Source organism: Glossina fuscipes, unplaced genomic scaffold (genome assembly GCF_014805625.2).
Source record: "Glossina fuscipes isolate IAEA_lab_2018 unplaced genomic scaffold, Yale_Gfus_2 0, whole genome shotgun sequence".
In the NCBI taxonomy this organism is placed as follows: Eukaryota; Metazoa; Arthropoda; class Insecta; order Diptera; family Glossinidae; genus Glossina; species Glossina fuscipes.
The window spans coordinates 43,166,091-43,180,275 of record NW_023998414.1 but is presented as its reverse complement, the minus strand read 5'-3'; the positions used below and the strand labels follow the sequence as shown (position 1 = coordinate 43,180,275).

Genomic DNA, 14,185 nt, shown 5'->3' with positions numbered 1-14,185 from the left:
TAGTATTGCAAGCTCTTACTTACTTTTACAAATTTTATATCGCGTGACGATAGATGTAGAAATCATTTACCGGATTTTCAACATATGCTATGGAACTAGACCTGAAATTTTTAAATATTGGCTTTGTTTTACTTTTCATCACAGTTGAGTTGATTTCCATTCTAATCGATGGGACATTTTCAAAGTGTTGTTCCATTTTGCTTTGGGAATTATACGCATATATATATTCTCTTCTACGTTTTATTCATTTATTGTTCTCCTCCTTTATAGATTCGTTGAGATTAAGCGCTGCGTGCTCAGCTCATCGAGTTTAAGATCATAAATCAGTCAAGTTCAACGGCTGTGACGCATTTTTATTGTTCAAAAGTTTTTTGAAGAGGAAGAAAAAAAAATGATTCGTACTATGCGCAAAATTTGTCTGTATTTGATTTTCTCGAATTTTTCTAGACGTCTCAACTTATCAGACTTTAAAATCTAATCATTAATAATGGGTTATATAAAAAATCTTTGCTGTTTTTTTCGCAGTTTCGAGCTCCCTTTTGTAGCCTGATTCCAAACTGTCATGTGATTGATGTTTAGTGGCTTCCTAGACCTGCCAGTCTTGCTCCATCAGTAGCAAAACTTCATCGTCTCTTACGATCAGAGCGAGGTGCATCGTTGACATCGAAATTTCCGGAACGGCATCATGCAAATCACACCTGGAACCTTCGCTCACTCACAGCATCGTCACCGTGCACATCATAAATTTTTCGCCATGTTTTTGCATGTTCTTCTTTCTTTCTTATAGGAAAAAAACATAACATAGCGCGCTATTCTTCAGATATTTCAGTCATTTTCAAAACCGATATAACTTTTCACACGAGGAAAGAATAAAAGAGATATCTTCACAAAAAATACAAGCTGAAATGTGAGCTTTTAAGCACATGTTCGTTGGAGACAATCACGTGAGGGTTGTCAGACTCTAACCAGACTATCTCGCGAAAAAATCCGCAAAGACTTTTTACGTGACCTAATACTATTATACGTTTTATTTGCGTTCTAAAATGCATTGAACTTCTGTTTCTATGAAACTTATCCTGTCATCGATGTACTTTTGCTTCACAAGCGTCAACTCAGGTCCATAATAATCGTTCTGGCAAATGCACCGAAAAACTAAGAGTCATGTCTTATAATCATCGTATATGCGTCATAATGTCCCCTATCTTCAAAGATGTAAGAGATAGAGAGAATGCGACGGCCACTGTGTTCGCCAGAATCTGTTGTGCTATGATATGAATCGAAACTTTCCGTCGAACGATCAACATGCAAGATGATGACGGCGTCTAACCTATAATCTGTTAGGATTTTCAATTCATTTTGGCCAGCGACTTCCGCAGGTAAAAACAATAAGGTAATGCGAAATACTAATGTACGTAACGGATAAATTCAATGAAAGTAACATTTTTCCCTTTAGTAATCAGCGTATGTCGACGCTAATCACGGAGCATTCATGATTGCATTTTTGACTTTCATTAATGTTGTTGTTTAGTTTGAAGAAGTTCAGACACCATTAATTGCAGAGCTTATTGATTGAAAATCCGGCTCAAGGTTTCAAAAATCTTCAAATAGCTTGGCAGTTGACGAATCAACTGTTTCTACATGTTTACATGCGAGGCGAGAAATTCAAAAGAAGTTGACTGAAATTGTCATTTCGAACCGGCAGTTTGAACATGGCAGTTTGCCTGCTTGCCAAAGTAAAAAAAAAGAAGAGATCCGGGAACGTGCTGGCTGACTGACGATGAAAAGTGAATCATGGGTTAGTCCAGGAGAAGTACAATCCGCATCCAGATCGAAGCGGAATATTCATGGTCATCATGTGTTTCTGTGCACATGGTGGGATCAGCTAGGTGTAGTCTATTACGAGTTGCTAAAAGCGAATGAAACTGTTACTGTAGATGTCTACCGACTTCACATCAACAAACTGAACGATGTAATGTTGGGAAAAATAGATCAACAATGGCGGTTAAAATGGCTACCACACGAATTGACTGAAAATGCCATTTAGGCCGTTTTTTGCAGATCGAATAGGAAGTTCTACTCGCCAGACATGGCGCATTCAGAATATCGCCTGTTTAGATCGATGCAGAGTGGCATGGGCTAGCATGCAGCTTCGCAAAGTTGAAGAAGTGCGAAACCAATCTAAGTTCTTTCGGCACGATAGAGTCATGTTTCCAAAAATATGGTAGAATGTTGTAGAAAATGACGGGGAAAATATTGATTAACATATATATTTTACAAATTTTCCCACAATGAATGTAGAGTCCTACGTCGTATATTGAAAATCGACAATTCTCATTTGAAAAGTGATTTTTAAAACTGGAGCCCAAAGGTACAATCGAACCACAAATAAAACCGGCGTCATTTTGATTACGTCAAGAGCGTTATATTAATAGAAAAGCTTTAAATCATTTCAAGGTATATTCAGTCAATCTATATCTGTAATTTATACTTTATATACTCATTGTACTTAGTCGACTTTAGAAAAATTAAGCCTTTGGGGCGTAGCCGCAAATCAATTGAATGCACGCATGCATTTCACGTGGAAAGAAGCTGCAATTTGAATGATAATGAAATAAATAAAAAAAGCTGCGTAAATTATTTAATAATTGATTATTGGTTATGTCTCTACTCCTACGCCTTGAAGTCGAAAGAAAACTGAATTTAACTCAATGCTATTAATATTATTATCGTATGATTATCGTGGGTGAAAATTGCTTCTAAATTAAATGTTAGTTTTTCATAATGTCATTATGACGATGTCATAATTAACATTTTATATCTAACGATCCTTTTTCTAGTTCGATACATGTGTTGGTGGATTACTTGGCAACCGTACGTGATTTGCTTCCTTATATAGCCGTCATATTAAAATGTATATTAAAGGAGTAACGATGTTATTATTCCGCCGTGGTCCGGGCCATTTTTTCAAAGTTATTATTATTAGTTAATGGATTTTAAAAGTTTTAGATGATCTTCCAACAAGTTTTATTTCCATTTTCAATACCAGCCTGCATACAAGAACTTTCAATATATCTGTTAAATTTGAACAGGATATTTTAATATTTGCGACGAGGAGATTGTTAACAACACACAGAGGGGCACCCAAGTCTGGATCGATCCACATTTTTGCCCCTAATCAGGAATAAATCAACTTTATGGCTTGCCTGGGGGCTCCTTCTAAATGTTGCAAACATTGTGGTAAAATGAATACAACCCATCCATCCGCAATGGGTATAAAAAGCGTTACATTTATAATTTAAATTATATATATGTGTTAAGTGCTCCTAGGTACTTGGGAATATACAAGTAACAACAATGTGAATACTAATTATTTCGGGTAACATTCTATTGTGTCTCTTCGTTACAAAACGTTTTTGAAAGGTAGCTAACGAAAGGACGAAGGAATACAAAAAAAGAAGAAAAAAACGGAACCAAATAAGAAAATGATATTCAGTCGTGACCGAATCTTTTATACCCATCCCCGTTAGCCTAAAAAAGACAACAAAATTAAAAGAACTAAATTTTCATACTCTATGGTGTAGGCGCGGCTGATTTTCTCTATTTTCAAAATAAAAATTTTTGTCGCATAGACGTGTGGCCGTTATAGGCGTGCCCCTTGAAAAGTTAGGGAAACTTCTAAATTCTTTTACAAATTTGTAAGCGATATATTTATTTTCGCTACCGCAAATACAACACGGTTCTGCAGGCAGATATATAGACAGTCGAACAGACGATTATGTCCTGGCGCATTCCAAATTGGCAACTGGCGAAGAATGTGTATTTTTTATGGAGTCTTCGAAGCTTGTTTCTGCACTTTTTGTAAACCTACATTTTGATACACTATAGTATTGGATGGCATGAATAGATTTATCTTCCCACTCCTTTTGATAAACCGAAATATCCTCTGTTTACGTGACACAATGGGCATGCCATTTCCTTCGACCGATTTGACCCATTCTCAATACCTAACGAGCCTGTAAGGACTTCTAACGTTTCTATTAAACCTAAAGTCGGTCGCTTAATTTCTGCGGTCAGGAGAATGTTTGCAACAGACATGGCACGGACGGACGGACGGACGGAGCTGTTTAGAATTTCATGCCGATCAAGAATATATACAATTTATGGGGTTTCTAATGCTTCCTTATGACCGTTTCAAACATTTTGACAAAATGCAGGCAACCCTCATCCCTCGGTGATGGCTATAAAAAAGAAGAACAACCAAATTACCTTAATTGTGTATTTTTGTCTTTATATAAAGAGCAGAAAATGATGTATACGAAGTGAGAAAGTAATATCGTAGAGCGAATCTTTACCGTCCACACCACAATTACTCAATGTGTAAAAAGGAAACGCAAAGTATTTTCTCAAAAGTAGGAATATCAGCTAAACGATCAGACATATCTTTGCACTGGCTTTAAGCTTACAGATAACTATAAAATAAATTTGGACTAATATTTAGATCAGGGTCTCTTTTAGATTGCAGTTATCAGCTAGGAAACTGAAATTTTTACCCTCACATTCTTTGATTGAGTAGAAATGTGTATAATATGTTCACATACACACCCACTATGTAGAAAGAACTCAGACAACCTTGAAAAACGCCACGAATTTTATCACATATTTGTCTACAACATTTTTAAAAAAACGTTCGCCAGGACCACCCGCGTGTGTTTTGAAAGGCCTACAGTTCAGACAACGTAATCAACTTACAATCACCTCATGAATGCGGAGAATTATCGCTTGCAATAGCATTCAGTAAGGAGATTTGCCAAGAACACGTAACGGATGCTGCTAGCAACACAACCATAAACGAAATACTATAACTTGTGGCCTATAAAATATGTTAAGGTAATGCGTGGTATAAACATTTTCTAGAGCTATCTAAAGAGCCAATAAACGTTAATAAACTTTCTAATCGACTATCTGATATACCTCAAATGCTTTATAATTTCAAGCTTCCGTTATAAGTGTATGTGTATTATGTTTAATGCAAAGATGATTCATTGCCTTTGAAAAATGTTCCGGAACGATCCACTTTTAAAAGATTTAAATTTTATGTCAAGTCAAGTTTATGCCACCAAATTATTTCAACTTTTGGCAGATTCAAAATAAGTCATAAACTTACCATTAACGTTTGACAATTTAAGATGACTTTCCGCATATTCGATTACGATAGCCGATATCACGAAATTCTTGTATAACAATCAAGAGTTTTGACAATTTATAATACATAGTTGATAACGATTAAAGCTTTGCTTTTGATCGACTTACTACTCATATATCTAGAAATTATAAAGTATTTTTCCGGCTATAAGACGCAGCATTTTACATAGGAAAATGGACTCAAATTTTGGATGCATCTTATGTTCCGAAGGTAACATTAAAATATTTTTTCAATAAATCGTCCCTAAATTTGAGGTACATGAGACACGGCCACAATAATTCAAATGAAAGTAATACGAACGATGACATTAACGACACGAATGGTGGTGCCGAGAATGAAGATGAGCTGAATGAATTGGTAGTACGAGTCATGTTAACAATAAATAAATATTTTAATCCGAAAATAACATTAAAAAACATTTTTCTGAAAATCATCTTTTAAATTTGAAATGCGTCTTATCGTCCGATGCGTCTTATAGTCCGGAAAATACGGTATATAACAGTTTAAGATATTGAAATATATATAAAAGTATTGCCTCATGGCGAAAATCACTTCTCATTTATCCCTTTTTTAATTCTCGTCTATATGATAGAATTCACATATACGCAGAAGCACAAGCCATACATTTAAATCATGTTAGATTTTCTTAGTTTTTATCAGCGTGCGAATATATTCATGTAATATACTAAGCTAAACGAATCCATAAACAATAATCAATTTGTCATACGGACGGTATGAAAGATATTTATTGAAACTAAATAAAAATGTTCCACATTCGTACCCATGTAAATATTTTAAACTAACATTTGACTTTTTTCATAATACAAGGATGATTTGTTTTTGCATATACATGAAGTAATTTTCTTTTGTTTTTTATTGCAATTCACTCAGTTGTCACTCTTTATGCTGAAGAATATTAATGTCAGGTAATTAGCGCTGAACATAGAAAACATATGCAATTTGATTTATTTTTCATTCATACGAAAGGCTTAGTGAATTTTACAGTAACTCTATTCAAGTCTTAATTGAGTGCTTGACCATAGATAGAATCAAAAAGGATTATGCGCTCCACAATTTCAATAATTTGCTAGCAACTTCAGATTCTGAATCTTTTGTATCTACTAATTTACTTGATGTTGCGAGAGTCCATTTTTTTTTTTTTTTTTTTTTTTTGAAGCCAAATAAGGCTTTGTGCTTATTTGAATTATTTTTTATTCTTAAAAGTGCCCACTATTTTCCCACAGATTGTTAGATAGGCAGTTTTAAGAAAAACTTATAATATATTTTCATTTGGTAATACTAGTTCTCTACTAGTACTAGAGAAACTTCCCCTGCTCAACATCACAAATATCCTGAGGTTAAAGTGTGAGAATTCAAAACTGCCAAGGGGCAATGGCTAAGACATAAGACAAAAATTTAGGTAGAAAATATCTTTTACATAACAAAATAAAAACTTTATTACCGCTATTGCAACCTTATCAATTAAAATTCCTCAGTTGAAATCGTTATATATCACTGGCACTTACTTCTTATATATAATCACCTTGTTTTCATTCTTTAAATTTACTTATAACAATTTCATCGTAAAGAGGACGACAATTTAATTTAATGTTTAAGCGAGCGCACAATAGAAATATTCCTGACAATTTGCGATGGATGGAATAAATTTCTTCAGGAGGAGGACATAAACGATGAGCGACCATTGTGGGAACTAAATGTGCAATTCGTTCAGTAATATTCTAAGGGAGAAAAATAAAACAGTGATATCAAAAATGAGTCGTAGTGTTATTTCATGCTTAGCCGTTACCTGACGACCAAAATCGAATTCACTCTCGCAACGAAACATTTCACCCAAGATCATTACAGCGTCTACATGGGCCTCTTCCATTTGTTTACTTTCGTAGCCAGTAAGAAAACCCATCTCGCGGGATATCTTTAAAACATCTTGGCGATCGTTATTTACAGCGCTTATGATAACCTGAAAGTAACTTTCTCAGTACCATTTCATTTCATTGCCTTCCTAGTTTTTCTGCTTACATTTCTATAATTTTTAATAAATTTTTTCGGATAAAATCGAGTGGAACCAAAATCGATAAGCATTAGTCGTTTACTCTTGACGTCATACAAGAAATTTGACCAATTTGGATCAGTTTGCATACATTGCAACTCAAATAATTCGCGTAGACAAAGCTTTAAGATCGACTCCCCAATATGTTTACGATATTCATATCTAAAGTTGAAAAAGCAATGATTAAATTGCGTACACTTACATACAATTTATAAAAGGCTCCCTCTTTTTGCCCACCTTAAGTCGAAACATTTATCCAAAGGCACACCCGGCACCAATTCTGTGGTCAAGACATTAGCTGTCGTCATTTGTTTAATTACTATAGGCACATAATATTCTGAGTAGGCTGCAATCATTTCCTTGAATTTTTCTGTATATTCAGCTTCACGCGTGTAATCTACCTCCCAAGTCAGTTCACGTTTAGCTACCTTAACCACATTATCTATGAAGAAACCATGAGGAAAGACATCCCACACTTTTAGCATACCAACTAAATTATCGATATCGCTTTCTATGCTTTGAGCTACGCCGGGATATTGAATTTTTATAGCTACTTGCATACCGTTTTGAAGGATTGCTCGATGAACTTGGCCTATGGAAGCAGCAGCAAACGGTTTTTCATCGAATTTTTGCAATAAATTACGCCATTCCGCCCCCAACTGGGTGGACATAACACGTTCCACCTGCCAATCAGGCATATAATCGGCGGCCTGGCGGACACGCTCAAATGCTTTTGCTAGCTGAGGAGAAACGACATTCGAATCCTGTAGACTTAAAATTTGACCAATTTTTAGAGCAGCACCTCTCACTTTACACAGGGTATCTACTATGCGTTCAGCATTGGCAGGGCTTAATAAAGCCTCTTTCATATTTTTCGAACCACCTAATCCAAGCGCACCCTTTGTTAACTCATTTATAGTGCCAAAGCCCAAGCCCGCGAACAGGCCGCCGAACGAAGCCATTCTACCCAGACGACTGGCGGGAACACGCCTCTGTTTGGCTACTTTACTTAAAGTAGGCAATTCGATTTGACTGGTTGAGCTTAAGTTTGCTTGAGCGCCAGCAACAAACGACAAAACGTTCTTTACATATTTGGTGTCAGCTCTTAGAGTTTCATCACCTGACTTATTCGTTCTTGCCGCCTCAACTGCCTCTGAATTCCTTACTTGATTTAATGTCTCAAGCGGTTTCTGTAGATTAACTATTTGTTTACTTTTAGTAGCCGTAGTGCGCAAACTTATTTCTCGATCCTTGTGGCGTTTGGATAATATTTCCTCTAGTTCCTCCAAGGTTATTGATGATATATCTAAGTTGGCAGCGTCGACATTTCTATGCAGACTAATATTGTCTGATGCATTCAATACTTTACCGCCTACCTTTATTTCCCTGGGATTATCTACTATTTGACGCATTCTCAATTCCTGACTCACTTTCGCTCCAACCAACTGCCTCAGTCCTTCAGTAACTACATAAGTTCTTTCACCCGTTTCTCCTATTAACTCTTGCAGTTTTTTTAACTCACCCATTGGATTTCCAGTTGCGGTTTGCATATATTCAGATCCCGATTTCAAATTTTTCTCGATTACTTCTCGTAAACTTGAATTAATCCAGATATGCTTGCAGGATTTGCTCCGCTCTTTCAGGACGGCTTCTATAACCATTTCTATACCGCGCAATACACCCAGGACATCTTGTCCTGCACGAGACATTCCCTTTTGTTCACTTAATTATCTTCCCCTCGTTCTAATCGAATTTTCGTTTAACTGCTAAACATGTATAAACGGTTTGGGGAGTAAATGCGTTTTTTAGAGAATTAATATATACAATAAAGTCATTCGACATTACATAAAAACAGGGTTACCATAAAATCTACCAAACAACCGATTGCCCCAATTAAGTTAAAGATGGCATACTATACTTATAGGATAATTTAAAATTTTATTGGCAATTTACAGTTAAAAATTTTTTCTAAAGTAAAGCTATATAAAAAAGTATTTGGTTAGCTAGTTTGTAGTTATTGAAACTTAACTACTATGATTGCTTGTCTTCGTAAGTCTTTATGAAGTGGTTAAAAAGGTGAAGTTTAACTTCGAAGAAGATAGGTAAAGGAAAAGGAAGACGTTTAAACTAAACGCGACCAGCACGTTCCAAATTATCGTTGTCTAAAAGCTCATGTCCAGGGCGATAATCCAAAACACGTCCCGTAGTAGATTCGATTATTCGTAAATAAGGATTGGGTTTGCTGTTCTTCTTGTTACCAATCGAAGTGAAGCCTCTTTGGTACAATATACAATAGGGCACGTTATATACGTACATATACTGCCACACGTCGCGGCACGTCCAGTCAAGAATAGGGTTAATACGCATTAATGGTGGCCAACCGGGATCTGTGGGCTTTAATTATATTAAGTTATTAAAAGTTACCTTAACGACAAGTATCTGCCCTTTTTTCTTTTTTATGAACAAACTTACTTGCATTACTTTTAAATCCTGACAATGGGGATCAGTTCGCCTACTGCCCATAAATATGGCTCTAATTAACGGTTTCTCTTTGCAAATTCCATCTAGCGCTTCTTTAATAGTACCTGGCATTTTAATTAATTCAATATTGTATAACTTCGCACAATCGTTAACAAATTCCTCAACCTCTGGAAAGCCATCTGGATCCGTTATAAATAATGTAGGTATTTTAAGATGTTTGAGACAGTGATTCTTTTGAAAAAACTGATCGAGCATATGCAATATGACAGTACAGTCCTTGCCGCCATTAAAAGCAAGCATCACTTCCTGGGCTTTATACATTTGGAAAGTTTTGCTAAAAAGCTGTATGAAAATCACAATAACGCGTTTATTAATTAATTAATTTTTTTTTTTCAGGTTTCTTTTTAAGATTCGGCATCGAAGGAAGGTTTCACTTACTTCTTTCAAAGGCTCTTCTTTAGCTTCGACTTTGCTTTTAATCTCTTCGAATTTGTAGTATTTTGGTACCAATAATAATTCGGGTTCTGTCTTAGGGCGATGCTCTTGGGGATCTATATCCATCGACATGTCGTGATATATTGTGTCTTTAAGATTTTCGCCTGAGCCAGGTCTAGTTTTCTTATCTTCTTCGACCGCAGATTTTGCTTTACCTTTTGTTATAGTGCAAAGTTTTTTCTCCGGCTCTTCTTTCTTCTTGCGTTTTTCGCGTACTTTTATAATTTCCTTATATTTCGCCTTAAGTTCTTGCCTTTTAACTAGTCGCGCTAATTCGGCGTCCTCGGACTTCTTTTTTGCTCTAGCCTTTGCTTTAGATACTTTTTTCTGCGATTTCTGAATTTTTTTCTCTTCCTTTTCTTTTTTCTCTGGAGGAAGCTCTTCCTCGCCCTCTTTCTTCTCTTCTTTTTTTTCTGGCTTTTTTTGAGGTGGAACCCGTTGTTTTGCTTTTAAAAGTTTAGCATTAGTTTTAGCAGTTTTTCCGAGGTACACTATTGGCTCTGGTGGTGGTTTCGGTTTCGGCTTTGGTTTTGGCTTTGTTTTCTTCTTTGAATCTGATGCTTCTGTTTCCCCTTCCATTATCGAAGTTTGCAATCAAGTACCTTCATTTAAAAAATATACATATCGTTTTGATTAAAATTTCCAGAATTTTAGTAACCTCAATATGTAATTAAATTAATTATCATAAAATTGATTAATATTTCCAACTACACACTCCGTATGTGGTTTTTACGCGAATTAATTAATTAATAAAAGTTAGGTACCATTACACCGAATGCCGGAAAACGATATCATTTATTAACTCAGCGTATCGGTCTATCTACCCATAACGTAAGAAACAAAATTTATTTCAAATTCGAAAAACTGACAATGTTCAAAAACTTTATTATAGGAACTTTTTCATATATATTTTGATTGGACCTGTCAATTGCATTAATCCACAACAATTAAGTTATGGACAATGCGGATATCTCACGATCGTCTTAGGACAAATACAACATCTACAACACACTTTGTTATTGGTTTTCACCGCTGTATTGTACTTACATCATTTCGCTCTCTTCTCCCAATGAAAATCTGTTAGTTTGCTGTTTTAAGAAGGTTTAAGATAGGTGTGTATGTTGTAGATAAATGTGTTATATTTCTGTTAAATATAACTTTTATTGATGTCTTTGAGAAATCATTGCTATGTAGCAATGAACTTTATAACTTAACTGTTCAATTTTGCAATCAAATTTTAACTTTAACTTACTTTCTTCGTAAAAGCAATAAAAAAAAAATATTCTTAATTTTCTTTTTATTTCTTTCTTAGGATTTTCGAAAATTTCTTTGAAAAAATTCCTTCTCGGTCTAGAATTTTGAAATTCTTCTTGAAACGATTGCACAATTTGTTCCTTTAACAAATTATAATTTCAACAAAATAATTTTGCATGTTTTTCCCGAGATTTTAATTTTCAAAAAATTTAATCTATAATGTACGTTTTAGTTCTACTATCTCACTCGTGCGTCAACGCTACTATCTATATTTCTACACTATTCATTTGTCCACTTACAGCAGCTGATATCAATATATTCAATTTATATTAGGTTAGTGTTTCCCAATTTCATTAATTTGTGTAGTTTTAGGGTTTTAACTCTCACCACATTTTAAATGTGCAGTGTTGTAAAACATGGTAGACTCGAGTAAATTTATTGCAATAACAAAACGCACACGGTACTAGCGTTACAGCAACAAAATCACGTTAATCAGTTCTTGTTAGCTCTTTCGATGGCCTTTGAAGACGAAGAACAAGTTAAATAATAATTCGTACAATTTTTGATGGCGTGTTTACACATGTTTGGAATAGGATGGCATTTGTATAACAAAAGGCCAGAAAAACAAGAAAGAAAACAGTAGATTCGTCTTTCTTAAAGATAATGTCATACATCCATGGTAGATTTCTGAAAGTTATCGCTGAACGAAAAAAACCAACATTTGTATCGTTATGAAATTGAAGTATAGAAGTTTTTACAAAAGGAACATTTTAACAATTTTAACGCTTTGATATTTGAAATCAATTTAAATTATTGATTATATAATTACATCCATTTTAATTGACCGTCTCAAATCTTATGGCGGGTAAATCGAAGTCCATGATTTTGATTCGGAGTTTATGCTTTTTACTGAGTTTGTCCATATGTTTGTATTGAACACTTTAAATCTTTGGTAAATACCGAACAATTCGTTGAAGCATTTGTTATTATTATTATTATTATAAATTTTTAGGCAGATAATAAATTCTAAGACTAGAGTCTTAAAGCACTAGCATCTAAGGCTTTCGGCTTTATTAAAAACTCTACCGCACTTGAGATTTGTTGAAGCATTTAATATGTCACAATGGTTAAGCAGAGAAGACCAAAACCACAATAACTGCAGTATTTGACAATACAAATCCCAACCAATCTCCATTAGGTTATGAAAAATATCAAAAAATATCAGTAGACCGTGAATTTTCGCTGGCGGCAAAAATAAATGCTTGATTACTGGCAGGACCCTGAACAGTAAAAGATAAGTGGAATTGTTCACATCAGCCCTTTGTATGTTGAAAATCCGAGTATTTTAATAAAAAACGAGTACATAACTAAAATGTTAGATAAGGACCCAACAGGGGTTAGCTGTCTTCAACAAGGTTTTCCCATAATTTTTTTTATTTTATTAAAAAAGATTCTAGCAATCATTGAACACTTATTAGAAATCAATAAAGAGACTCCAACAAAACTGATTGAAAAGAATCATATAAAAGTCCTTTAAATTAACGCTCTATCACATGATGAAGTTGCACCTAAAGACGTGAAAAATCAGCATACATGGAACTTCCAAAAATTTGTCGCGATATTAAATGTCTAACACGAATTCATATATGGAGAAGAAAAGATGTATGATTTTTATATATTCATGTATATACGATTTTCTTCTTTAAAATAAAAAGAAGCTTTAAAATCGACTAAGGTCGATATTAACCGTCGCAATCGACGCCGCCAAACAACAATTTGCTGAGAATGAGAAGGAATGTAAAAAAATTAAAAAAAATTTAAAAAAATAATTGACCAAAACAAAGAAGAAGAAATGAAGGAAATTAAAGTTGAACTGGACGGCGAATTAGTCAAAAAGAAATCAAAATATTATTGATCGAGAAGACAGGAAACTGAAAAGTAAAATGAAGATAATGCATGATGATGAAAAATCCCTTCAATTAAGTCCCACAATTAAAATGAATACCACAAAATATCCAGATTTTGAAAGATTATCAAGAAACTACGATTTTTTTTTATTTTATTATTACTATTTATTTATTTTTGTTACTATTATTATTATTTTTTTTTTTTTCTGATAGGAATCGCAATTATATATATATGTATATATATATATAGCCTATATATGTCACCAATCATAGGGGACACTATTGTTAAGATATAACATAAATTAATTATTCGAGTTAGATTTACGTTTGTCAAATCATTTGCTTTTGGTCTTTCGCCATTAAACCGCACACACATATTTCAAATGAATCAAATGCATATTGAATACTAATTCATTTGATTCAATTATCTACTGAGCACTTGTTTGACTTTTTGTTTTTTTACTTGTTTTGTTTTTTTACTTTAGAGCATTGCAATAATAATACCACAACTAGACTAAATTCGGAACTGATCTATTTTATATTAATTATTCTTCTTTTTTTATCAGTAACTCATTAGGAGAATTTCGACTCGCAGTAAAATGTCTAACGTATGACTGATAAGAGGAAAGAGTTCTTGTGTTATCTACTGGTGCCTGCATATACTTTTGAGATTAGATGTTTAGGAAAAAGTTAAGGAAGAGGGTGATAAGGCGGGGAGAGGTGTTTGAAATCTATTTTTAGATTTTTATTTTGCAGTGTTACTTTTAACAAAGCAAC

The 14,185-nt window shown here is 34.2% G+C and overlaps 2 protein-coding genes across 5 annotated transcripts; both read right to left on the bottom strand.

Annotated features, from left to right (window-relative positions):
- Positions 1–6,618: 6,618 nt before the first annotated feature.
- On the bottom strand, positions 6,619–9,067 carry LOC119632040 (atypical kinase COQ8B, mitochondrial). The gene is made up of 4 exons (XM_038024728.1): positions 7,509–9,067; positions 7,241–7,433; positions 7,011–7,181; positions 6,619–6,942 (listed from the first exon to the last, which is right to left on the bottom strand). Exons 1-4 carry the CDS (start codon positions 8,978–8,980, stop codon positions 6,754–6,756), a joined length of 2,025 nt encoding a protein of 674 aa, XP_037880656.1. The 5' UTR covers positions 8,981–9,067; the 3' UTR covers positions 6,619–6,753.
- A 115-nt stretch (positions 9,068–9,182) lies between these two features.
- Positions 9,183–13,876, bottom strand: LOC119632073 (FAD synthase-like). Of its 4 annotated transcripts, none has more exons than XM_038024787.1 (4): positions 13,734–13,876; positions 10,191–10,849; positions 9,744–10,094; positions 9,183–9,665 (listed from the first exon to the last, which is right to left on the bottom strand). In XM_038024787.1, exons 2-4 carry the CDS (start codon positions 10,824–10,826, stop codon positions 9,399–9,401), a joined length of 1,254 nt encoding a protein of 417 aa, XP_037880715.1. In that variant the 5' UTR covers positions 10,827–10,849; positions 13,734–13,876; the 3' UTR covers positions 9,183–9,398. The 4 variants fall into 4 exon arrangements, with proteins under 4 accessions (XP_037880715.1, XP_037880725.1, XP_037880706.1 ...); XM_038024797.1 differs by lacking the exon at positions 13,734–13,876 and adding an exon at positions 11,889–12,469; XM_038024778.1 differs by lacking the exon at positions 13,734–13,876 and adding an exon at positions 11,295–11,832.
- Positions 13,877–14,185: the final 309 nt, after the last annotated feature.